The sequence below is a fragment of the Podarcis vaucheri genome, assembly GCF_965113315.1.
Source record: "Podarcis vaucheri genome assembly, chromosome: 5".
NCBI classification, from domain to species: Eukaryota; Metazoa; Chordata; class Lepidosauria; order Squamata; family Lacertidae; genus Podarcis; species Podarcis vaucheri.
The window spans coordinates 64764878-64792160 of record NC_138763.1 but is presented as its reverse complement, the minus strand read 5'-3'; the positions used below and the strand labels follow the sequence as shown (position 1 = coordinate 64792160).

General features: G+C 39.7%; 1 protein-coding gene across 1 annotated transcript in view; it reads left to right on the top strand.

The window, feature by feature from the left end:
- DNTT (DNA nucleotidylexotransferase) overlaps positions 1-25294 on the top strand; it is a gene marked incomplete at its 5' end in the record, with an annotated part of 95283 nt that extends 69989 nt beyond the window's left edge. Inside the window, 3 exons of the mRNA XM_082223752.1 lie at positions 7280-7543; positions 9068-9151; positions 23844-25294. Coding sequence (XP_082079878.1) covers positions 7280-7543; positions 9068-9151; positions 23844-23930 — 435 coding nt within the window. The 3' untranslated portion in view covers positions 23931-25294. The remainder of the gene's footprint in view (positions 1-7279; positions 7544-9067; positions 9152-23843) is intronic.
- Positions 25295-27283: the final 1989 nt, after the last annotated feature.

The following is a 27283-nucleotide window of genomic DNA, read 5'->3' as shown; positions in this document are numbered from 1 at the left end:
TGAAAAACTACTATGATAGCAAAAATCTCATGGAAGACCTTGAATGATTTTTGTAATGTATAGATAATAAACTAAAGAATTTTTCTCTGAAGGAAATTAAGGAAACAATAACATGATACTGTGTAAAAAAATAACAAATGAGATCCAGTTTTTTTGAGAACAATCGGAAGTTTATTTTATCTTTCTTATCTTTAGTCTTTATTTTCTTTTTTCTTTTTCTCTATTTTTCGATGTATTTTTCCTTTTTCCATGTAGTGTACATGCATAAATTTTAGCATGGTAAATTTTTGTGTAAATATGTGTTGAATGTTTAATAATTATTTTTTTTTAAAGGAATGTTGTATCAGCAACTTCTACCACCCGAGGCGGCTGCTTCTCCATGCCACATTATAGGGGCAGTCCTGTATAGACCTCATTTTAAACTGACTGTAATTCTCAAAGCAGAGACAGATGGGTGCCAACAACCATTGTAGAAAGAATGTGCTTTCAGCACTTTCAGCACAGACTTAGAGATGCATGAATGAAGATTTGAGTTGAGAATGAAATATCCAAGCCAAGGCCAGTAAGGCAGAATATGTGATAACATAGTGATCTGTCAATTGGGAAAGTTGAAATCAATTATTCTCCTGGGAATTTCCATGGTTTGTAAAGCATGAACCTGCTGCCTCGCTGCCCATTCTTTCAGCTGATTGCAACCCTGTTTCAGTCCTCTTAAGCCCTTTCCCTACCATCAGGGCTGAAGGAACTGGCTGTCAACAAATATCAAAATGCGAAAAAAGACAAAAAGACCTATACTCTCCCTGCCTTTTCTGAAAAGCATCTTTGATTGCTATGCAAATGGAAAGCATGCTTTTATACTTGTGACAGCAAGCCTGTCTCTATATTCACTCCTTTCCTGCTTTCGTGCAACAACTTCAAAGCCCAAAATGCATCAAAAAGAAAGCCACTAAGGTCACAGTGCTGACTTTCTTTCAGCTGTTTTCTTGAGAAAGAATTCTGCAGCATTTAACTTGTAAACAATGAATAAACCTACCCCTCCCATCAGTTCAGTAGTTTGGAAGCATTGCTTTTCCTCAGCTGAAAGTTTAACATTGTCACATCCTCTTAAAGGCAGTTGAAAACAAATGGGGTAAGTCAGGCCTATGATGCTTTTTGATGTGGCATCATTGGGGATAAGCGAGTCTAGGAACAGAGGCTAAAAAGGGGCCTCTCAACTTAAAAGCGTAACAATAAAACAGAAAAGCTGCATTGCAATTGATGGATTATCTTTTACAATAATGCTTTTATAAACATGCCACATGGGCCTTATAAAATGACTTTGCTGTGGGCTGCCATCTGGAATGCTATAGACCAGTCATTAGTATATATTGATGCACTTTAAAGCAAATGTTCTTCCATCCAGTGATCTGGGAGATGCCAGGAACTAAGATGGTTGGATGGCATCTTATATGCCTCCTTCCGGCAACTCTGCAGCCAAGCTGGTGCCAAACGTATTGCTCTGCTTTCCTTTGGACCACATCAGAGAGGCTGAGAGTGGGGGTCTCGTCATATGTGCAGCCCAGGTCCTCTGTAATACTGTCCAGGCTTGCGCCCCAGAGAGGTCAATTCAGTGCCGGTAACGCAGCAGAAACAACATGGGAGACAGCAGTAATGAATTACTGGTCTCTGCAGCCACAGCAGGCACTGTGATTCTCCAGTGGTTTCACTTCACCCCTGGGGGCACACTCCATTGTCTCTCAATACAGACAGATGCCAACAACAAAAGCAAATGTTGATTGACCCTTCATATTTGCTGTTATATTTCAGTGCATAGCTTGGGATAATAACATAGAGGCCTCTAGGAGTTGGTGTCACAATCAGAATACCCCTGTAGAGGAGGCCTGGTGTAGGAGAATTATATGTCTTTAGTAAAGGGTGGTAGAGAAATGAGAGAGAAAAGATTGTGGCCCTGTCCAATCTTAGCCCCGACCCTACCCATAGTCGTCATGACCCTCTGATAGGGTACCCTTGAAGGAATACAGCCCTCAAGAGCAAAAATGTTGCCTCTCTGCTCCCACTGTCTAGCCACGCTCTCTCTTGTCCTGCTTTTATGATCTGTACTACCAGGCTCCATCGCTCGAAGGAGACATTGATCTGTCTCTCCCCCACTGCACGCTACATATAATGTGCTTCCTCAGAACGGAAATATGAAGCATAATATCCAAAGTAATCACCATTGAAAGTCAATGGTAGTCTTGCATCTGGATAATGTCTTTTGTTTTGTAAGCATAGCCCTTGGCTTCAAATCAATATCTTGAGTCCTATTGGAAATCTATAGGCTTTTAGCTATTGTCTTCAGAGTACTCTGAAAACAACTTCGATTAAATGTGTGTCCATGGAGCTCTTTGAGCTTCAGCGTTGTGGGTTTCCACGTGTCAAAACTGCTGTATATCCTTCTAAAATCACTGGTTATTTCTATGCCACTGGTGTAATATCACTAGGGCTACCTATATTCAGGGCTGAAATAATATTTGTCACTAAGGAAAACTGAATTCATTTATGAACTTTGGGTAAATTTGTATAATTTCTCTTATTTTACATAGTCAGCAATGGTATATTTTGCATTTCACCTGCCTTTTTTATGTTTCTCATATTGTATTTTATTATTTTATCGTAGTAGCAGCAGCATTGATATGGGCTACCTTGATATCCATTTTGTGGAAAAGCAGGATACAAATATACATGGGTTCTTGGAATTTTATCCTATAATTGTTTAACTATTGTGATTAAGAAGAAATGTCTGGATTAGCATGGTTTTATCCTTAGGTTTTTTCATCTGTGTGTAAATTGCCCTGCCTTAAATTAGAACAGGTTTTTAATTGCAAACCTCCTTGGGGTGAATGGGTGGGAGGAGAAAGGTCTTCATACCTAACTGAATGGTGCTAAAAACTCTTTTCAGTCATCTTAATAGTTTTACTAGCATAGACTGAAGGCAATATTTTTTTCCTGCAGCACAATCAATTTTGGATAAAGCTGTAACTTGGTCACTGAAAACAAACTCTTAAATGATAGTTTGGGATTTGCACATTAGATGGACCCTAAAATTATGCAGTTTGTAATTTTTTCCAGCCTAATAATTTTCTCCTGTTCTTGTTGCTAGAACAGTGGTTTCCTGCTACGTGAAACAATTACAGTCTCACTCATGCCGACTGATTTAGCAGCTGTCTAAAGATGGATGCATTTGTGCTTGTCAAGCTATGCTAGAAAGAGAGTCTAGGTCAAATCCTCAGCTGGTCTGACTTGGCACAACGTCTCTGGGAGCCAATGGAACGTTGCCATTTTACATTCGCTGAGGCCTGGCATGCTCTAAGATGTTGTGATGATGAACGATGCCTCTCTAGGCTTTTTTCTTTTAGTGTAAACTCTGCTGGGTGAGGGCTTACAAAGCAGGGCCAGTAGTATATCAACTGCTAATAATTTATCACGTCTTGGATGGTTAATACACCTGCATTTGCTGCAGCAATTGAAATGAAGAGACAAACACAAGGCTCTGCGATGAGAAAGCCACAACTTCATTGAGTATGATTTGTAAGGCATTCAGGTCAAGATAGCCAGTACAGGGAAGAAACTAGCTTGCTCCAGCTAAACCACTAAGTTTCCCACTCAGGCTCACCACATGGGGTCTGCCTTCATAGTTTGTTCCATTTAATACACATTTCATTTAAGAGATAAGTGAGCATGGGTTTTCTCAGGAGCGTACCTTAGGGTTGGGTAGGCTGGCCCCTGCCAAAGGTGCAGGCCCAGCGTGTGTGTGCATGCAAAAACCAAGCCTCTCCACTCTGTCTCAGAGTGGCTAGGACCTCTGCTTCTCTGGGTGGCCAGGTGAGTCATGCAGGCTCCTCTGGCTGCCTTGGTGGAACTCTATGCCAAGGCCACAAGAGATAGCCCCCCCCCCAATACAGCTCCTTTCCAAGGGCACAAGGGACCCTAGGATCGACCCTGAAGTTCCAGCTTCACTGCTACCTTGGAGCTTGCTGGACGGCAGTGGCAGAATGTGCACCTGAGTCCCAGATTTGTCTGTCCACTGGAATAACAAATACTGCTCTTCACTTGTCATTTTTTGGGAGTTTGCATCAACTCCAGCCTTCTGGCTGCTTCCTGCCATTTCTTCATAGCACCCTAATTGCGACTCTAACTTTCCCTACACTTTGAGTTCTCTCTACCCAATGTCATTTGCTAGTTTTACATTATTTCAACTCCACCTCCCACCCTTTTGCTCAATCCAAAGGGGAGTACAGACCTGGTTAAGTGTACATTTTACAAAATTTGTTATGTTTCTGTGTCGTCAGGTATTTAGGAGTCATTCTCTTCCCTTAAGTTTCTGTTTCATTGGTGCTCTTGAACTTGTGAATGTTCCACCCCTCCTGCATAGAGCAGCCCATATCTAAAAAAACCACATTTCTATTAATTAAATCTGTATGTCACCTAAACTGAAGCTTCTAGGTGAGTCACAGCAAACAAAATAGGAATGCAATTTGAAATCCATAAATACAACCGCATAATAACATCAGTATGCCATCTGTCCATTATACAACACTTTATGAAATGGTTTTCCCATCCCAAACCTTAAAAATAGACCACAAAACCCTAAAAACATAATACAAAATGGCTGAAACAATTTCAAGTCTTCACAAAGGCTGTAAGGTGATTTGACATATTCTGAATGGCACCCTATTAGTCTAGATAATAAGCCAACCCTGCAGTAGCTTCCAGAATTTCATTCCTCAAAAAATGAGGAACCTTTTCAATGTTTAAACTAGTGCAATTGACACAAAACTGGCAATTTTGACAAACAGTTGGTTCATATAAGAAAAAACTTTTCATTTTTTAATGTTAAAAAGTCTATCCAAAGGCCAGAAATACTGCCTTGTATTAACACTGAGCAGAACAATTGAACTCCATGTTAAAATGGTCTGTATGATAACCCTCAGCTAAAATTTAAATCTGGCATCTAGTCCTTTGCAAGTGTAGGAATATTAAAATGGGGGTGGGAGTAGAGAGAAATGCTTGAGGAACTGACATAAGAGTGTTGTTTATTTCATATTCTGTAGACTACAATGCCCAGATTACAGCATTTTAAGATTTTCACGGCTAGCTGCCTTCACAAAAGGCCCCATTTGTAACCTAGAGAAGTGCTGCTTCAGCTGTGTTATGTGAAACAAGGGTATTGTCCGGTGCCTCGTCAAATTAAGTTAATCAGAAACATTGTCTCAATGGATATATCCTAGGCCTTGATTACTGTTTAGAAGTTGCATTCTGACTTTGAGTCAGATTTCAATTGCTTGCTGAAGTCAGCATCCGTGTAACTGTTGCCTAATTGCATTTTAAAAAAGAAAAGAAAAAGAAAAAGAAAAGCAATGATATGGTTATTTGCAGGTTTCTAGCCTTTGTGTGTTCTTACTTACTTCTACAAATTGCTAAGCCATTTAATGATAGGGAGGCAGTAAAGAATAACTTAGAGGCATTCATTCCCAAAATGCCTTTCTCATCATATTTGCCGCACAGCACCATCCGCAGATTCTGAAACCGTATCCACTTGAGTTTATATTATTAAATCAGCAAGGGAGAAAGAATGTTTCATACCTATGTTTTATTGCTAACTTATTTAATGGCCTATAATTGCCTGGATTAAGGGAGTGAAGTGCTCTCTGGAAGGGTCTAAGCCACAAAACTGGAAGTGAAGATTCCTGTAATGAATGAATCATTTCAGGGGGTTCTATCAGCAAAAATGTGGTTAAAAATTAAAATCACAGTGATGGGATTTTGTGCTAGGAACAAGTGGGAAGACTCAGATTTGTGGGATCTGCTTTGTTTTTTTTACTGTCCAGAGTCAGACCAAAGTACAGTGGTACCTTGGTTTGCAATCATTTTGGATTACAACCGTTTTGGATTACAACCAGGTCAAAACTGGAAGCGTTTGTCCCTTTTTTGGTGGGGATTACAACCAATTTTTTTGGGGGGGGAGGCCCCATTGGCGAAAGCACGCCTTGGGTTTCAACCTTTTTTGGTTTACAACCAGACCTCCGGAACGGATTATAGTTGTAAACCAAGGTACTACTATAGTGGGTTGGGACAGAACCAGGTGATACTTCAGGGGATGGAGCTAATTACATATTGCATTCCATGAGCATAAGTTTGGAATGATCTGCATATATAAAATTATGAACCATCACCTACAGATTTGAAATCTAATTTAAAGAGGGAAGGGATGGAGCAGGGAAGAGCTGTTTGTTGGCAGGAACATAGGAAACAGCCTTATGTCATTTGCCCATCTAGCACAGCGGTGACTCTTCCAACTCCCCTGGCAGCAGCTTTGCAGGAACACAGCAGCTTTGCAGAAACACAAGCAGAAGAGAGATTGCCCATCTGAGGCATCAGAATGCACTGCAACATGTCACAGGAAAGAGATTCAGCAAACAAAATTCAAAAGCAACAGCAACATTGCAGCAGATGACAAAAATGGGTAGAAATGGCCCAATAAAGGTTCTCTTGAAAACCCCACACATAGAGCACAACTTGCATCCTGCTAGTAGAATAGTGGTGGTTGCCAATATGCAGGTGATTGGCATGGATGTATTATTCTCTCTTTTGTAAACTCAAATGTGAGAAATAACAAAGTGACTTTCGATAAGTTAAAGGGCTGTAAAAATAAGAAATGCATATTTTTACCCCCCCCTCAAAAATCCTTCTTTTCCACCACCACCTGGAAAACTCCCCATGGCTCCAAAATTTCCAGAAAAGTTGTGTCTCTAGGTCAGCAGTTCTCAACCTGTGGGTCCCCAGATGTTGTTGGACTACAACTCCCATCATCCTGAGCTCTGGCCTTGCTAGCTAGGGGTGATGGGAGTTGTAGTTCAACAACATCTGGGGACCCACAGGTTGAGAAAGGCTACTCTAGGTGGTGTTTGAAGAAGGGAAAGGCCCTTTCATCTGGTGGGAACTAAATGGTCGTTTAGATTGTTGTTCTGCTTTCCCTTTACCCATCCACTCAGAGCGAGATTGCCCTTATGGTTATGGTCGGAGGAGGAAGTGACCATCTCAGCTGGAACAATGAAAAGCTGGATGGAGACGCAGCTCATTAGGCTGTTATGTCTTCTCTTTCTCCTCCTCTTGGAGCAAGATGACTCTTAGATAGTCGTATGGTGGTCCTAAGACTTGCTGTCCATCGAGCATTAACCTACATTGCTAGTCTTCTGATTTCAGCTATTAATTAATTATCTGAATTGTGTGTTCTTTCTAGGGATTGGTCTTATACTATGATCTCATTGAATCTACATTTGAGAAGAAAAAGCTGCCGAGCAAAAAAGTTGATGGTTTAGATAATTTTCAGAAGTGCTTTATAATTTTAAAATTACCCAAGGGCAAAGTGGACTCTGGCAACTCTGTTATATCAGTTGCTTCTGCTGAGGAAGGCAAGAAGGACTGGAAAGCAATTCGTGTGGATCTTGTTGTAAGCCCCTTTGAACAATATGCATTTGCACTCTTAGGATGGAGTGGATCTAGGGTAAGTAAGCTCCTTTCCTTAATTTGAAATCTCAGCCGAAATTCTGATATTTGCAGCATAATAGGAAGATCCATATATCTGAACAATATTTCATTTTCTAATTGTTTCCTATTGTCCACAGTGGGGGTTATTTATTTTTAAATGTGTATCTCATTCTTCTACCAAAGAGTTGAGAGTGCTCTTTTATTTTCTGAGTAGTCTGAGAAATAGTGACCTGATCAAGTTTTGTCATTGAGCTTTTTAGTTTATTGGGGATTTGAACCCAGATCACCCTGGTGCAGGTTCAGTTCTCTGTCCTTTACACAGTAATGGTTCCATTCTAGGTTGTGCTAGGTGTTAAGAAATTGTTTATATTGTTAGAAAATGCAGTTGTTAAAAAATCAGTCCTAATTTTAAAATTAATCATGAATCTTTGGCACATTGGGGATTTGTGGAATTTAAAATATTTCAGCAAATGACGAGCCATCTGGGACCATTCTCTAGACATTTCTTTTCCCTGAGATTGTGGCTAACATTTCCCAAACATTCTCAAACAACCATGAGAACTACAAATGTACTTCTTTGAAAAGACAGCTGAGTATTGTTATCCTTTTAAAAATGGAATTTCTAGTTTCCAAGACCCCTTAATGAAAGCACCAGAACTGGAAAACCCTAATGTCTCCCTTTCCATATTGCATAGTATTCATGTTTGTGACAGAGAACCTGATATGTCCCATTACTGCTCCTTTCAAGAAATAACAGGTATTAATGAGCCCCATCAAACTCTATGGGACTTATTTCTGAACAGACATGCACTGGAATGCTATACAAGCCTGAAAACAATGCTATGTTCAGTGTGTTCCTTTGGCAGCAGCGTGAATGCCTTTAGGCGGATAGCTGCAGCCAAGCACTTTGCAAACTTCTGTGCTCACTGGAAAAGTGCAAACACTTAAGCTTTTTAGACTCAGACAAATTGTGTGAGTCACAAGCAAATGGAGTCCAGTATGTGTTTAAATTAAACTATCTCTTCTTATAAAACTATAACAATCGGCAAGGCAGTTAGTATCAGACAAAGCTAATGTGATGTAGTATTACATGTCAAAAGACAGTCCCTCTGGGTGAGCATCCATTATGGAGCTCGCATGAACTGCAGGCTACATTCATTACAGAGAAGAGGGTAATGTATGATCGCAATTTCATATTTCTTAATGTTATCTGTACAGTAATGGGATCCTGACAGACTTCCTTGTAGATGGTGACTTTGCCTTCCCCATTCTTTTAATGCCGGCTCTAAAGGATCAGTCTTACTCCAGTATTTCAAAGTAGCCGAAATTGATGGAGATCTGTTGAATGCATCAATTTCAAATCAGGGAAGTGTGTTGCAACACAAGCCTTTGGTAAATCATATGCTGTGAATGCATTTCCCCCCCTTTCCTGAAACCGGAAAACACCATTTCTTCTTAAAAGGTGTCATTTCAGCGAGTTTGAATTTGGAGATTCATTTTGGCTTATTATCATATCGTTGCAACTTTTCTGTCTGTGTAGCAATTTGAACGTGACCTGCGGAGATATGCTACCCACGAAAAGAAAATGATGCTGGATAATCACGCGTTATATGATAAAACCAAGGTATTCTCTCTCTCTCTCTCTCCCCCCCCTTCAAATGGCATTGTTGAATTCATAAAGTTTCCCTTATGTTGTGTGCTGTCTGTCTTGGCTCAACCCAGTCGTATCAAACAGTGCCATCCAATTCTTTCAGTAAGAATGTTAACTTCCAGAAAACTCTAATGGCTGCCAATAGACCTCTTATTGCTAGGTTAATTAAAGGTCAGTATGCAATTACTGTGAAATATTTCACAAGAGCAGCAGTATGCAAAAAGTGCAAATAAACTATATATTTTTATTTATGTTTGCTGATGCAATGGCCACACTTCAGTGATTTCGCAGCTTAATAAACTGAGATATGAATAAACCTCCTGCATCCACATGCAGATGATTCACTCATCCCTTAGCCAAAGAGGGAAACAAGTCAGAAAGCTGCAGTTAACTATAGTCTCCTGCTATACTGAAACTTGGAAATTATGGATAATGGCTTCCAAATAAACCAGGATATGAAGCCATGGTTTAAAATTGGCTGGATAGCCTGGCTTGTTTGGAAGCCATTAAGTGTTGTTCCCAGTTTTGGATGCAATGGGAAACCATAGTTAACTAGAGTTTTCTGGCTTGTTTCACTGCTTCTGCAAAAGGAGGGGGCAACGAAGCTATTTGTGGGTACACAAAAATCCTTCATATCTTGGCTACCTCTGATGAAGTCTGATCATCCAAATGAAACCAGCGACTGATAGCTTTCTTTCTTTCAAAAGTTGGACCCGTGTCTGTTTTGCCGCCCACTTCTAAAGCATCTGTTTGATTTCATGTTGGGGAGTGAAGCTCCCCTTCAGGAAGTAATCATAGTTTGGAAAGTGATTGCTTTGCCCATCACGGATAAATTTCACTTAGCCAACCTATGGAAACATTTTCATCTGATTTAGCTAAATGGATTTGAAAACCGAAGCCTTGCCATTCAAACATGTAGTTAGATAATAATAGCTTTTGAATAGAAGCTGGAGCCTGAGAGAAGAAAAGGCCCCCATTCTCATTTTCCTAGTTTCTTTAATCCTCAAGGGAATATATTATACGAGCTTACATTGTTCTTGCAAACAGAGACTTAAGTAATTATACAAACCTCACACAAAGAAGGGAGATGTACTCTCATAAAAATAGAGCAAAGCCTAGAGAATATTCTTGAAAGGCCAATAGTGCAGTTTGGCTGTTGAAACACAGGTAGTCTGAGAACTAGAGGTAACATACTCTGAGGAAGAACGGAGCATAACAGAACTTTCCTCAATAACCAGACCTTTGGCCTTTAACTATCTATCACCATTTAGAAGTTGGCAGGATGTTTTTAATGTATATATTTTCCCTCTTGGATTTAAATGTATCTATGTGAGGTTTTCTGGTCTGGTTGGTTGGTTAGTTGGTTGTAAGTCACTTTGGATTTCTCTAGGCAAGGTAAAGTGACTAACAAATTCAGTGAATAATAGTGATGGCGATGATGTTTTCTATAAAGATTCTATAAATGTTTACTTCAGAAGTCAGTCTCCAAGTGATATTTACTCATAGGAAAATGTGCACAGGGTTGCAGCCTTTCTCTAATATTAATGAAAATAGGCCACATCCCACTTACAACTTGAAAGAAGCTTGTAAGAGGTACAGTAGTACCTTGGTTTTCAAATGTCATCTGTTCCGGAAGACTGTTCGAGTTCTGAAATGTTCAAAAACCGAAAACTCAATAGCCGGCAGCTAGGTTAGAGGATCTTGCATTCATTGGAAGCTGCGTGGCATGTTCAACTTCTGAGGCGTGTTCGAAAACGGAAGCATTTCCTTGCAGGTTTATGGCATTCGAAAACCGAAATGTTCATCAATGGAGACGTTTGAAAACCGAGGTACCACTGTACTCATTCGGGTTGCTCACAGCTTTAGAAGACAGGATGTATTTTACATCACAATCTAACCTAGTATCCTTTCAGGGCTCATCCTGGCCCACATTTTACGGATGAATCAGAGCAAATGACAACCTATGGGAAATCCTATTGCCATTTGCTCCAATTTAGCGGTAAAACACAAGTTTTCCCAGGAAAAGAGCTGGGACAAAGGAAAACAAAAACCCACTCTTCAGACATGGAGCTTTAAAGCTTGCACTGATGCCTAGAAATGTGGCACTAAAGGAAGTCTGGATGAACCCTCTATAACATCGACCAGGTAGGTTTTTCTGGGTTCATGAGTATGAAGGACAAGTAATAGCTGACTAAACTGGATGTCTAGTGGTGAGACATTTAGGGAGAGCACTGTTCTTATGTCTTCACGTAGAGATTATACCCTCCATGCGCTGCCTCCAGACACTGTAAAACGTTTATTTCCATTCACAGTGCAAAATTGTATACTCTAATTCCTTCTCTCTGTGAAGGGAGGACGTTTGATCCATTGCTGCTGCTATCCAGTGTAACATTTGTTTGTATCAGATTAGTTTCATAGCTTGGGGGGGGGGAAGCATTTGCTTTCAACACTGTAGGACCCAAGGTTCTCCACCCCCACCCCCCAGTTAAAAGAATCATAGGTAGCAGAAGTAGGACCTTGGGGAGTTGCTGGCTTCTTCTGTGTAAGACAGATTCATATATGCCATCTGAAACTGGTCCTCTGGCTTGTAACATATGAATATGGCCTGTAACTCTCCAAAAGGCTTTTTGGGTTCCAGGCGGTGTTTATGTTGCTTATCTACTAAAAACAAACAAACAAACAAACAAACAAACACTCCTCCATTTTTTAAAGGCAGTTGCCTTTCCGTAGGAACACAGAACATTTTGTTTCATACTTGCTTTTATTACAAAGAAACTCTAGAAGTGGATTTGCTTGCCAAGTTAAAGAGGGGCTTTTAATGGTTCTTTGCAAAACTGGATGCTCTAGTCTAGAGTTTGGCAGATGCTCAGCTAAAATTATTTGGTGATAACAGAGAGGCAGTCAGTCTTGAGAGAACATCTTGATGAATTAAACATGGTACAGCTGCAGTGTTTGCTTTAGATGTCTGCAGTAATGACTGGATTAGCCATAAAGTAAACATAAAGATTCCAAATTTATAATATTGATTTCCAATGTGATTGGTGTTGTTCACATAGTCATTACTACAATTAAACACTGAGTCATTGTAAACAGATGCACATTCTTTCACTTACTAAGTGCTTCCCCAGCTTTTATTTCTCTGGGCAGAAGAGCAATTTTGCATTCAACTCTGGGAATTTGTTTTTCTCTGCACCTGGCCTGCTTTAGAAACCAAGTGCTCAGATAATCTCAGCTCTTCCTCCAAAAAAAGAATAAAAAAGAATGACCATGCATTGTTTTGCATATTAAAGCTTTCTGCACAGCAATCCAGTTGGTAACTTTAATTGCTAGAGATTCATAATTGATAGGTCACTTTTACATGGGCAATGTACAAATCCACTTAAATCTGAAACTAATTAAATTACTTTGCACACAGAATTCTTAGCTGTGCTGTGTTTTCACTTAGGATAAAAACATAGAAATCCCATGTTCAGCACAAAAGGTTGTGATAGAAGCACCTGTGAAACTGTGAAAACGTTAACAACACAAATCTAACAGTTGTCAACCTGTTAGCTGACAAATCCACCAATGTGGTGGGCAGTATAACTTCTTATAAGAGCCGCCGCTTCTGTTTTGTCTACTTGCCACGTTTTCACTCCAGCCACGTGATTCTTTAACGCCAATAAAACCAAATCAGTTCACTTGGGGCTTGCAACTGGCTTTCACATGTCACAGTGAGCCTTCATTCCCTTTACAAGTCAGCCAGCTATGACTGCCATTGGCTCAGATATTATGGTGTTTGTGATATCATTGAACCACGGGGACACACAACTGACTGTATTGGGGCAATGGATTGTGCGTTCTGAGGTCCACGAGCAACTTTTGTATAATTAAAGCTTGCTGCTGCGTGTTGATACCAAGGGGATCCTGATAAAGATTGGTTTAAAGAGCCTCAGAGCCTTTTGCTGTAAAGGGACAGACTTCTCTAAGCTGCTTATAAAGTAGAATAGCTAACTAAAACACTGCTTCAGAGTTATAGAAAAACAGTAGCTCTCATATGACTACTGTATCTTAAAATGTTTTAGCTATGCTTTCCTTTATCTACATGCTATGAAGCTCTGAGGTGCTAATACTCTTGTCACAGTTGGCATTTGGGGGTAATTTATCTAAAATGAAAGTACATCAGAAAAATGGTTAGATAATTTCATCATGATCATGGGCACAATCCAGTGCAGTATCTTGTCCCCTTCTACACCACTGAGTTCAACAGAATTTAAGTGCATATAAATGTCCACGGTTAGTATCCCATGAGTATGAATGTGTCCTGTACCACAGACATGTTGCCGTTGGTTTGGAGAGAAAGACAGCAACCGTCTTTATCTTTGGTCCATGTTTTATCAATTTGTTTAATTGTTTATTGATTTGTACATGACCCTGGAATCTACTAGGGTGAAAAGCAGTGCATAAATATTTTGAATAAACACATCTTAAACTTTTCATTTCTTCTCATAGAAAAGCCTTCTATGTGGCATCTACTGATCCTACACTAGGGCTTCACCTTTAAGAAATAGCTAAAAACATGCCCATCAGATGTTTGGTGAAGAAGCAGGAGCTGAAGCCATGTGCTTTCCCTTCCATTGGAATTCTAGCTTTCTTTGAACAATTGAACATGCACAACCCTGGCTTATTGGCCTAGAAAGAGGAAATGCATGTCTGATATCTGTTTACATGCACAATTGTGTATTGGTCTGGGATCTGATTGTGCATGCTCTTGGAGCCTAGCTAGACTGGGTCATGGATTTTACACACAACTTGTACCAGACTAAGGAAAAGGTGACTCTCATCAGATATATTAGTTTACATGGGATTTGGGGCACAATTCTTCCCTGCATAAACTCACATGCAGAAGGATTCCTGTATGCATACTTCTTCTCCCTCCAACTTTGCACATGCACAGTCCGCTGACCAGAGTTGCCTGGGGGGATGAGAGGCCCGCACATACTCCCCATATTCCCATTCAGTCACCCACCTCTTCTACACCAAGTTTCTCATAACCATCTGCTGCACTCTATGTGCTGAGAGGGAGGATCAAGGAGCTCTATTGCATTCTATGGGAATTCCTCTGCAGACACCACATCCTCCCAGAGGGAAATACTATGCCCATGGGATTATATAACAATATAATATAAATATGGTGAGCATATAATCATTCCAAAGGAACAGGGGCTAAACCTGATGTGCTTGCAATATTTTTTGCCAAGCAATTTGTAAATACTTGTTATTTCCAACATTTGCTTGATAAATCAGTTTTATCTAATAAACACATTAGAGGTAATTTTTTCCATAGGATAGATATCACAAAAAAATCATTTATAGAAACATATAGGTAAAGGTAAAGGTACCCCTGCCCGAACGGGCCAGTCTTGACAGACTCTGGGGTTTGTGCGCCCATCTCACATCTATTGGCCGGGGGCCAGCGCTGTCCGGGGACACTTCCGGGTCACGTGGCCAGCGTGACAACGCTGCTCTGGCGAGCCAGAGCCGCACACGGAACGCCGTTTACCTTCCCGCTGGTAAGCGGTACCTATTTATCTACTTGCCCCCGGGGGTGCTTTCGAACTGCTAGGTGGGCAGGCGCTGGGACCGAGCAGCGGGAGCGCACCCCGCCGCGGGGATTCGAACATATAGGGCTTCATTAATTTATGATTCTAAAACTTGTCCAATGATCAAATGAAACTAGGGTACATAATTCTGCTTCATATTTGCTTCAAAGTGTATTCATGCTTAGACTGCTTAGAATAAATTCCACTGCATATTTTAATACTGTTCCTCATGATTTTTCTCAAGGGCTTCGAGTCAGTGGCTTATGTTCAGAAAACTCCTTGTTCAATCAGAGTTTGTTATAATGTCATTTCAAAGAGTGATGGTTTTCCATCTAATTTATTTGTCGTTATATTTGTAGCTGGATTAAGGATAGATTAGATCTTTAAAGCATGCACTGTAATGCGAATATTTCTACAACAAAATGCCAGTTAAATGTGGAATTTACATTCGTTGTATAATATAAGGCCTAAGGCATGTCAAATTGTTTACCCCTGGAGTCTGTTTTATCAAAGTGAACATACATAAATATCTCATGTACAATACAGTGCAAAATTACCTCTACTCTTCTCCCGTCCAACACAAATTTCATGCCGTTATCTCATTTGCCCTTTCAGACTTGACCCAGTTTGCACATAACAATAAGCCAAATTTTAGCAAGTGTGCTGCTGCATGGTGAGAATATTTTTGCCATTTTGTTCTTTTGTTCCTCTGGTCCTGGTGCTGCTGCAATATGGTTTGGCTTAGCATTACATCAGAACGTGGATTTGTAGTTTGTCTTCCTCCAAACAAACCACAAGCTGTAACCAAGGTTTGTTCTTGGCTCACCCAAGTGGCTGTGATTTTTCTCACTGTACACCAGCACACTTGCTTGTTCACACTAAGCCACAGTTCATGATAAGCAGACCCATTTTTTTTTCAACCTGTTAATCATTTTGAAGATCAGGAACTTAGTCCCAAATCTGTCACATCATCCACTTAGCAAATAAGCTTCAATAATTGGATACAATTTTTGCACACACCAGCAGCCGGTATAACTTCTGGGCAAATAGCTATGAAATAGACGAAGGTATGTATGCTTTAAGATGTCTTCTGAACAGGAATCTTTTATTTTCTTCATTAGTAAGTTATTCATACTGATGTCATTTAAATAAATAAGTATCAGTAAAGATAAAGTTGATAAAAAATTGATATTGCAATCCTCTTGGGAAGAAATGTATTTCCTGGTTTTCTGTATGGCACCATACACATTGATGTTACGACATCATCATTGTCATCATCATCATAATCATCATCACAGGTACAGCAGCAACAATAGTGTTTAGAGTTGCTACTAAAATATTTTGTATTCCATCTAGCATTAAAGAATTTGGGTAGAGCTTTCTGCAACCTGATTTACAAACTTGAATTACATTTAACTCAGCATTGCACCCATTAATTCACATCCCAAGGTATTAGTAATGCCTTTGTGGTCTGAATTTCTCGATTTTATTTTTTTTATGCTGTTCAGACTTCTAGAGGAAGAAGGTGCTGTTCTTCACAAAGCAGGGATATTTGCTTAAAAACTCTAGCTCAGTATTATTTCTGGTTTTCTGATACAATTTTCATGTAGTTCTCAGTCAGATTGCCAATGGAAACCTTTAAAATATCTCTTTTTTTAAAAAGGGCTTGCTAATCTAAAAGGCATAAAATAAATGATACAAGACAAAGCTAGCTTTTCAGCTAGAATGTATAAAGCAAGCAAGCGATAGAGGTGGGAGAAGAGAAGAGGCAAGTTCCATAATAAGTGGTAATCAAATGGGTAGTCCTGAGCAGTAGCCAGACCAATATATATGATATGGGGATCCAATCAAATTATGTTCCCACTCAGTTTTATAGACAGAAGCACTAGATTTGTCTTACTGGATGTTGCAGCTGTTTAATCTGTGTTGTATCCTCTGCAATTGAATAAAACGGGTAATAATTGGGGAAGTGTAGTCCACCCGATATTTCAATTGAAGACTAAGTATTGATGTTGATATTTGTGCAGTGAAATATCTGAGAAGAACATTTTCATCATGTTGGCTTGTGCTGTTGGGCCAACATACCTTTGAGTCCATGCCTAATTTTTAATCCATGATATTGCCTTGTCTAGTGAATTCTCCCTCCCCCAACCCCGTGTGTCTCTGCCTCTTCAATAGGATCTTCCTTTCTGTGCTTTTATTTAGGATTGTTCAATCCTGAGTGCTTTAGGAAAATGCTGCCAAGTGCTGCAGACTCATGGGACTGGGGGACGTGTAATTGAAATCAATAGGAACAAGAAAATAATCACTTAGAAGTGCTATTTTGGGATTTGTAGAAACGTGAATGTCAATAAGATGAGCATCCAGTTATTTGTGCTGTAGCGTTTGTTTTGTTGACATTTGATCACTTAGTCCATTCAAACTCATTTCTGATTTACCCATCTTTGGTGTATGAACCAAGCACATACCATTTGATTAATTACTAATTTTCTTCGGACAGCAAGAAAAGACTGCATGTAACTCCTGAAATATCTCAATGTTAAGACTGGGGGAAACCTTCAAGAGTGTTTGGTGTTGGGAAGATGTTTGGTGTTGCCTTTGCTGTTAATTTAATCTGCTCAAGGCTTCCCTATCTTGCATGCTATAATGTGGAATGGAATCTCCCTTTACAGCACAGTGGATGAACAAAGGGGATGATTGATAATTGGTTATGCCTCCTCCTCCTCCCCCTTGTTAGGGAAATGACATTGGTTAGGATCTCAAACTCAGGGGAGACCCCAGTTAGCAGTGGAAACAGTTTTGCGGCACAGTGCCATGCTGTCTTGCCAAATGCCAACTCCAGCTACAGTAGGAGAACACACCAATCTCCCAGGACATTCAATACAAGATCTCAAAGCAACTGTTTTATTGCAAAAGAATTTCAGAAACAGACTTGAAAGAGAAGTTGCTGAATTACAACTTATCACTAAACTGAAAACTATGGAGAGACCTGCTCTTAATAGAGATATTGGATTCCTGTCTCATTGCGCACCGACCCCTCTCGCTCTCCAGGCTTCAGCGAAAGCCTGCATTCGCCCCATAGGACGCACACACATTTCCCCTTCATTTTTGGAGGGGAAAAAGTGCGTCCTACAGGGCGAAAAATATGGTAAATGCAAAAAATAATTTGTACTCTTTTCCTCATCTGGCATTGCTCAGAACTTCATTTAAAGTTCTTCACTTAAAGACATCATTGTTTCAGGCTCAGTATTCAATTGGCATTTATATTTTAAGGCTATATATACCTGAATCACAAGAACACCTGCATGTATATATTGTGAAGGTGAGTATTCTCTGAGCCTGAGAATGTATTCATTGATTACATTTCCCATTCAAGGCATTCTTTCAGAAGAAAAGATAAGGAATATGATCAGCCAACATAGAACATGTTTAATTTCAATGGGTTTCAAAGTTTGACTGCAATTTTTTGAAGAGTTAAGTGCATGCGATCTTAGTTGGATCATGTTCCTATCCTCATTCTCTTACACTTCCCCCATTAACTGTGACCCATTAAAATAGTAATTAAAGTATAACATACATACTTCTTATAATTTGCACACTATCATTAATAAGTCTGTTGAAAGTGAAATTATGATCCACATATATATATGGGTCTAGTAAGGGGTGATAGAGTTGTCTAACATTTTCCATGGAAGAAATAATTTGTGTTTTATTGGAATGTTTTAAATATTATTGTTCACTCGTGGAAAATTCTCCAAAAGGTGGACTATACTTTTATTTATTTCTTAGTTTAAAAGTCAAAAGGACTGTGCAGATTCCTAATGAGTAAGAATATATGCCACTGCATTTATATGAATCACTGCTGTGAGGCTGAATTTTTCCTGAGGCCCATAAGCTACACTCAGTGGAATTTTAGCTCATAGGAACCCAGGCACCAGGTAAATACATCTTTCCAGATTGGATTCCACCCCCACTGGATTTTATCCATATGTTGTTCAACAATGTAGGAAACTCTAAGGATGATAGCCATTGTAAGTGAATGTACTGAAATCAATACACTTCCTGTGGGAATGACTTTCTGGAGATGGTTGCTGGATCCTTGATTCCTTGGTATCCTAAAAGGATGGGCATGAAAGAAGCCTGAGTGGAGACTGATGCCAGTAGTGTCAAAGAAACCCTCCTGGATCTGATCAAAAGCCCATCTAGTCCAGCATCCTGTTTTCTCCTCTTCTTCACCCTGTGTCCTTTTTTTGTGTGCTTCAGAATTTCAAGCCTGCACTGCTCTGCTTGGTTTCACAGCCCAGGTGATTATTCTGTTTTCCTGGGCTCATTTCCTCCAACCTTGGATGCCTGCCTTATTGGCTCTCTGGATCCAAACCATTCTGAGAGCTAATTAACAAGCATTGAGTTTATTGCATCTGACTTAAGCCTTATTCTGATATTACATTGTACATGTGGTTCTCCTGTTTTGTGATAATGCAGACGTCAATGGCTTTTTTGCATTTCCCCACATAAATTAGGAAGTGTCCACAGTTCTGCATCGGAATGACTTGATATGAATGAATCAGAAGCTTGGATGGAGAACATCAGAACACGCAGATGGATTGGTGTTAATGCTGCAATACATGCCGCCAATTTTCATGGTGCTAGGAGTAAAAAAAAAAAAAAAAAAAAAAAGCTCCTTTGAGAGTGTCTCTCATTATCGGGCACTTCATCTACATAAAACTGAAGTTCGTGTCTCAGATAGAAAATCCATCCTAGCAATTTCCAGCAATGAACTGATCATGATAATTACATTTGTAACTTGAGAAATGTGCAGTCTGAATATTGACTTTAAGACAAATGCACAGTGGTTTGTAGCTTGAGGAATATGTGCAGCTTTAGGTGGCAAAATATGAATCTGTACCACCCAATGGCGTATAGAATTTCAAAAGAAAAATATTTTATATTGAAATGGACAAAAGGGCAGTTTGACTGCTCTGTGTGAAACTTTTCATCTGTCTTTTGGTTAATTTAGTTGAAAGTTCTTTATCTGTCCCCATCCTTTCTGATTCTGCCCATCTTAGCTGCCAGCAGTACATGTAAGCTCAGAGTAGGGTCTACTTGAAATACAATAAATGAAAAAGGGACCCAAGGTGAACCCTGAAAAAGAGTGTTTTGTTCCTTGTTCCACAGGCTTTTTGGGATAACAAAAAAATGGCTTTCAGTTACATGTATTTCATGTAATAACGGTTGGTCTGTCAAGAAAAACCTCTATGGACTGTGGCGATGTTTCTGGGATTGGCTGCAGAAGTGTACTGATACATTCAACAAATATCAGTGGGCTCTTGACTTTATAGAACCTTTTGAGCTCTGGTACATCTATCTCCTTACAAGTGTAAAACTTTCTCTGGTGCCTGCCTTATGATGGCATATTTGACATGGGCTATTCCCCCACCTCTTAGACTACTATGAATTTTGAGCAAATGTATCCATTCATGTGATTTCAACCACATATCATTGTTGGAAGCAGCACATTTCTTTGTGGGTTTGATCATATTCTTGCAAGTATGCTCCCCTGATCCAATTTAGGACCTGATCACACACTTTGAAGAGGCCATGGAGATTTGGGGCCAAGCTGGATCTGGGCTCCGAACCAAATCAGGGGCTGGGAACAGTCTTTAGTTAGGCTTGAAAATCCTAGTTAAACACATTGCTCCGGGGTGTTCCTGAACTGATCCAGGGTGATCCGGGGCCTCCTCACCCTGCTCCAGCCTAATCCAAGCTCAACCAAAATCACCTCAGTTTGGATCAGGATTTTCTTGTGCACAAATCACTCGCCTTGCTGGTTTTGCTTTGTGTTCTGCAAGCTGTTTGGGGGGGTCACTTGTTACATAAAGGTGGGGTACAAATTAATGTTCATCCATAACAATAACAAGTTCCTAGCAGAGGCAAGAGTCAAACCAGAGACTTCCCAGTCTGTAGCTCTCTCTCTTAGCCCCATGGTGTCCTCTGAGATAGTAACAATAATATATGGGCTCTAGGAGAGGGAGAAATTGCAGGACCTCTCCCTAAGCTCTGCTGAAAGACCAGCAACTTGGCTCCTCATCTCCATGGAAATCTTTCCATTTCAGCTGGTTATGACAAGAACTCAGCAACTAAGAAATAGTGCCTGAGTTTGCTTTGTCCCTCCTCTCCCAACCTCCCTTCCTTTTGTGTCACACCTTTAAGATTTTAAGCCAGAGAGTGGGGGGGGGGTCTTATCTTAACATCTGTAAGCCTTTTTTTTTTTGCCTGTGGAGCGTGAGAAAAATGTTTATGTTGTGTATGTAATAAAGACAACAAGCATGAAGATTTTTTTTTTAAATGGATCAGGATCTGGGATTTGGCCCAAATAGCCATAGCAAGTACTCATTGTTATGATGTGGGGGAAGATAGGAAGAGGAAGATGAGGTCAGAACCGAGCTCGTCTGGCTTTTTCCTAGGCCTGTGAGGTAGTGCCTCTTTGTGTGCTCCACAGAGAAAGAGGCCTTGGCCTCTCCTTTTAGCAGAATTGGCTGTGTTTGGGGCAAGAGAAATATCCTTCCTCTTCTAGAACTGCCTCTACTGTCACTGCTGTCTTGCTCTTACAGGGGGCAAGCTAGCGGTAATGGGAGACCAAACTCAACTGTATGAAAGGGAGGCCTTCCTTTTCTCGGTGTGCTCTTGCATATCTCTTCTTGGCTGATTTTCTTCCAAGAAGGCAAATCCAGTGGTGAAGTTCCTTTGTGCGTAAAGTGTCTCTGTGCCTTCTACAAACAGAATACCTTTTCCCATTACGATCTGAACTACTCATGGCTATTGACTTTGCAAGACCCAGCCTTCAGAGCACAATAGGCAGATGAAACCACTTTGTTCCTTCATCTTTATTGTGATTGACCCACCTGCATGAATCTTGAAGTGCTTTCAGGAAGAAATGGTTTCATTATTGCCCTTTGTGTGGAGCCCTATTGAAAAGGAAATCATAGAATTCTATGATTTCCTTTTCAATAAGGCTGTGCACAAAGGGCAATATTTGGGTTCAGATTTGTGACATTAGTGCTAGGAAGGATCCCCGTGCTCTGCTCCAGCTGTCACCTCTCCCTCTCCCATTGAGATCCCAGTTTCTGCTGTCACCTTCTTATCACTTTCTGTATTCAAAGTGGCACCACTTAAACTTGTGAGTGGGGAGGGCTTGGGTGAGAAAAGCAGGTGGAGGCAAGGGGGAGGCAGATAGGACAACCGGCGAGGGACAGAGAGGAGGTGAGAGACTGGACTGAATGTGCACATTTTCTAATTTCAATCTTTCTTAAAGCTGTGCACAGCACTTAACGTTTAACTTACAGAGCCAGATTGTTCAGGGCAATTTAATTTTATGGAGTACCTTCTAGGAGCCATTTACAAGAAGCTCAAAGACTTGTTTAGAGATGCAGAAGAACGGAATGTCCATCAAAACATTTTATATCTCAGAGTGAAATCACAGCACAAGGTCATGTAAGCCATGCCTAAATGTTGATGCGCATTTCACGAGACGTCAAACACGTGAAGCGTGTTATCAGGTCATCCTTTGCTTCGGGGCTCCCAGGTTGCATGTGGGAGAGACACCTTTTCCCTTTAAAACTTCTACTTCATTGGGAGACTTGGGCACATTCTCAATCCTGCATTCTGTTCTCCTCCTCAATCCTATGTCCCAATCTATTATGGTTGGGGTAGGTAATAGGTATGGGTAGGAGAATTTGTGGCTGCCTTATGTCTCAATTTAGCAGTGATTTAAAGCTCCTGGTCTAAAGAGCACTGGATATTATATATAGATTATATGGAAAAAATATAATAACAAGAAAATTATCATAACTGGATGAACAAATACTCAGCAGTATATGCTTCAACATGAGGTAAGCTAATGAGAATAATGTAGAAGAACAAGAAAACACAGTTAAAACGATAGTAGATAGGAAACCAAGGAAAGAGTGGAAGGGAAGTAAAAGTAAAGATATATAGGATTTAAACAGCTTGGAGGAATATATATATGTTACTATTACTATTACATGTTTATGTTTTATATTTATGTTATCGGGCTTCTTTTTGGTTTGTGCATGAATGTAACAGAGTATGTGTTGATGGCGAGATATAACAGAAAAGCAAATTAAAAAAATATTTGGGGGATGGTTCTGGTAGAATAGCAAGATCAGAACCAGTGGGAACAAAAAGTAGAAATCCTACAGCTCTGGGTTATAAATGTATTTAACTGAATATAGCTCACCTTCCCAGCCAGTATGCCATTCATTCACAACCTAGTTAATGAAGGGCACTTTGGAAAAAGTGCTCAGCAAAGATAATTTGTGAATTTAAGATTTCTCTTGTATGTCAAATCATTTTGGAAAAGCTACATTTGCAATATTAATATAACAAAGCCAAAACAAGTTATGAGTTAAAAGGTGGTTTTGAAATCTGATCCTGGTGCACTAACAAAGATTCATTGATTAAAATGTTAACGAAGATCGTTCACTTCACGCTTCACATGTCTTATTGATAATTGAAACCAGAATGAGAAATACAGCATTGCAATTCATAGACAGAAGTCATTTGCAAAACAGCCATTTTGTATTAAGTGTAGTTAATGGTCATGTTAGCAACCATAAATGTCATATTTATATTCATTGAAATAATTGCTCAGTTGAGATAGGAAGAGAGTTCCTGCAGACACAAATAATTGATCCTGAGTTCCAAAAATATCATTTCAAGCATAAAGAAAAGTGAAGCCTCTGTATTTTTGCGTTTCTGCACACTCTATGAAAAGTTAGTGCATTTGTCGGTCCAAAAAAGGATGGCCCTTCATTCAGAACATGATGATGAATTTTCTGGTTCTTTCTGATGAGATCGAGATTAGTAGTATCTCTGTGATTCTCTACCCAGTTCCTTGGGAATCACTGCACTGAATTTGATGGGATTTACTTCTGAGTAGACATTTTATACAGTTGGATTATAAAATGGCTAAGAATGTTATTTCAAATAGAAATGTGTTTTTTTTGTTTTCAAAAATTATTACCTTCCCAAGGCTTATGCTGCTCTCTCTTTTATTTTTACAGAAGATTTTCCTGAAAGCTGCAAGTGAGGAAGAAATTTTTGCACATCTTGGTTTGGATTACATTGAACCATGGGAAAGAAATGCATAGAGTGACTTGTTAGTGTGTTATTACGAATTCACAACTATTATTATTATTGTTACTATTAAAAATCTCCCACATTGTAGAGGCGCATTTACCTGACAAGCCTGTCTTTATTATTTAGAAAGTCACATATTAAATATACATAGTCAGGTGTAGATGTCATTATCCTCTGAATAGTTAAAAGAAAGAGGATTAATTTAGTGCATCTGTACATAAACTGTCATATTTGATTGTATTTTTCATGTTACAAAAAACAAAACAAAAGCCAGTGTTGAAAAAAATGTATTGTACCATACTTTTCCATGTATAAGACTAGGTTTTTTTATTTAAAATTTATGTTCAATATTGTGGGTCGTCATACATGGGGGCATCTTATACACTGAAAAATATGGTATACAGGTAATATTGACACAACTGAATCAGGAAGGTGAAACTCCTTTACTGATTTACCTGGGATTAAGTCTCACTGAACGCAATGGGGCCTACATATGAGCAGACATGCACAGGTCTGTTACCTTAATTGACTATTGTGCATTTGATTTCTATAGCATTTAAAGTGGTGTAGAGATTTTGGGGGTCTGGTCTTATGGATCCTGCAACTTGCTGCATAATTCTCTTTTGGAAGCTTGAATTATTCAACTGCTATAATGTTACCAGCAGCACCAAATGTTACCTGAATAAAAACTATTGAAAATGTTGAGAATGCCTTGCAACGGTCTGGGACATTTTGCACGTGCTTTAAGATGAGGAAAGGAGCCTTGCTCAGAATCAAGGCTATGCGTACAGTGTCCCATAATTAGAAGAATAGAATCGTAGAATTGTAGAGTTGGAAGGGACCCTGAGAGTCTTCTTGTCCAACCCAATCTCAGCTAGATCATACATAACAGACGGCCACCCAAACTCTGCTTAAAAACCTCCAAAGAAGGACAGCCCACCATCTCTTGTGGAAGTCTGTTCCACTGCTGAATAGCAAAAAGCACAAGGCACAAAACTAGCAGGCTGGTTCTACAAACAATACAAATTCAGAATGCTCCGCCACTGTCCCTTGAGCTTCACATCTGTCACTGGGTCAAGAGCCACTGTTGCAGCCACTATTGCCATTTGCTTTGGTTTTTCTTTTACATTAATTCATACACCATGCAGCAAACATTACTGGCAGCTCCAGACTGGACGTATCAGGCAGTGGTCTTTATCCCGATTCAGCTGACCCCAACTCGACCAAATACATGTTCTATGCACTCCTCCACACAGATCAAGAGAAACTTGTGGTATGGTTACTAATTGACGGGTGTCTTTTCTCTATGAATACTGATGTATAATTACATTGGTTCTTGCTAAACAAATGCTATTGCTTTGATTTAAAGAAAGGATTGTGGGCTTGAGTAAAGGTGGTGTTTAACATGATGCCAAAAGCTCTTGTATAAGTATATGATTACTTTTTGGTGCTAAGTGGTTTGAGCAATGGGGCCAGATGTCAGCAAGCTGAAGTCCAATAATGGTGTTGGCACTTAGATGCAGGCAGAATGACTAGCTGCAGTGAAAATTACTGGGGTGGTAAGTGGCACATTTTGTCCTTTAATATTCTTATTCGGAGCAAAGGCATTACTTTATCCAAAATACAGTAAGAGGTTACAGAGTGGTTTCTAAAGTGTCACTGTAAAATTATGGGCATTTGAGCCCATTGGGTTGGGACTGGATAAGTACTTTCTTGTTAGCTGCATATTTTCTTAATGCTTAGAGAAGCTTGTTTCCTACAGTTTCACAGTGGGAATTCAAAGACTTGAGGGATCCTGCCCATCAAATTATCCCCAATGTTAATAACAATCCATATTTAAATATTCCATGGCAACACTAGACTTTAAAAGGTTTCTCATATACAAAAAACAAAACTAAAAACAACAACCCATGGCACTAATGGAAGGATGATTTGAAGTGTGGCTCTGAAAAGTAATTAATATCTGGAATTTCTTTCTTTCTTTTTGAAAAGCTGCTCTAGAGAAGTACTGCTGTGTTAGTAAACATGACTGTCAAAAAAATCCTTCCAGTACATATTTCATTATGCCAAAATTTGACTCCAATTTATTTTTTTAAAAAAGATAGATAACACACTGTGTACTGTGAAGTGTGACCTCATTTTACTGAATAAGAAATTCCAAAGATCTTTCGTAAGAATGAAATCTTGGCACAGTTACAATATGGCAGGTATGGAGGAAGCCTGTCTGTCCTGTAACATTCACTTATGAGAAGAACAGCCAATTAGTTTAATGGACTTGTTCGTGGAACCAAGGCTTTGTGGGAAGTGAAGAACAGCTGTGGTAAAATGTACAATAAATATACAAAAGAAAGAAGAGTGGTTTGTGTAGACACAGCTGGCATATGCAAACTTGGCTAAATAATTCAGCTCTAAACCCAAGTAGTGGATGAGTTCAAGTGGACCAAGTCTTAACCAAGGTTGAACTCTTTGTACTATGGTATTGTCCCATTTTAAACTTGGGCCTGCCCCACCATTATTTCCTGTTGAATTTAATTAATTAGACTTGGGTAATAAAATGCCACTTTTGATTGTAAAAATATATCTATATAATTTATACTGCATCTAGGCTAAAATTCTGAAAGCTCTTTAGTCATGAAAGGTCTGGTTGCCATCAGTGCTGTTTTTCTAGAAAAAGAGGTGCTGGAACTCACCATGAACACCTCCCTCATTCTCTTAGAATGGGAATGGCACCCACCTGAATGGTGCCAGAACTGAGTTCCTGTGAGTTCCCCCTGAAAAAAAGCCCTGGCCACAATAGAACTGTGAGTTGTCTTAGGTTTCAAGACTCAGGCTTCTGAATGACTAGGCCACCTTGGCTGTTTAGAAAACTTGTGAACCTGAAAACCACAGATAAGAGAAAAATGCAACAAATCACATTTTAGGTGATGCTATTTTGTTAACTTTTACATCATGTTGATTTCATAATAAATGAATGCCAAATTGTTAAAAATAATCGTATCTCTTGCTATTTGCACGGGTTCAGTGCTTGAAGTGGGGTAGAGGTTGTGTACACAACCACCTATTAAAAGCACATGACTCGCCCTCTCTGGGAATCCTGGGGACTGCAGTTTACTCCTCACAAAACTATTATTCCCAGCACCAAGCTGCAACTCCCAGGATTCTCTGGGGGGGAAGTCAGATGCTTATAAACGTGTGATGTCCATGCAGTCAGGATGGCATGGGATGCCATCCCATTTCTTTTTAGGTGAATCTAAAAGCACCCCTCTTCTTTCCAATAGTTATAGAACCATCTCAGAGTGCTGTACAGAAAACGGTTACACCAATACTGTGAAATGTCACTAGATCCAGGCCAGAGCTGTTTGTG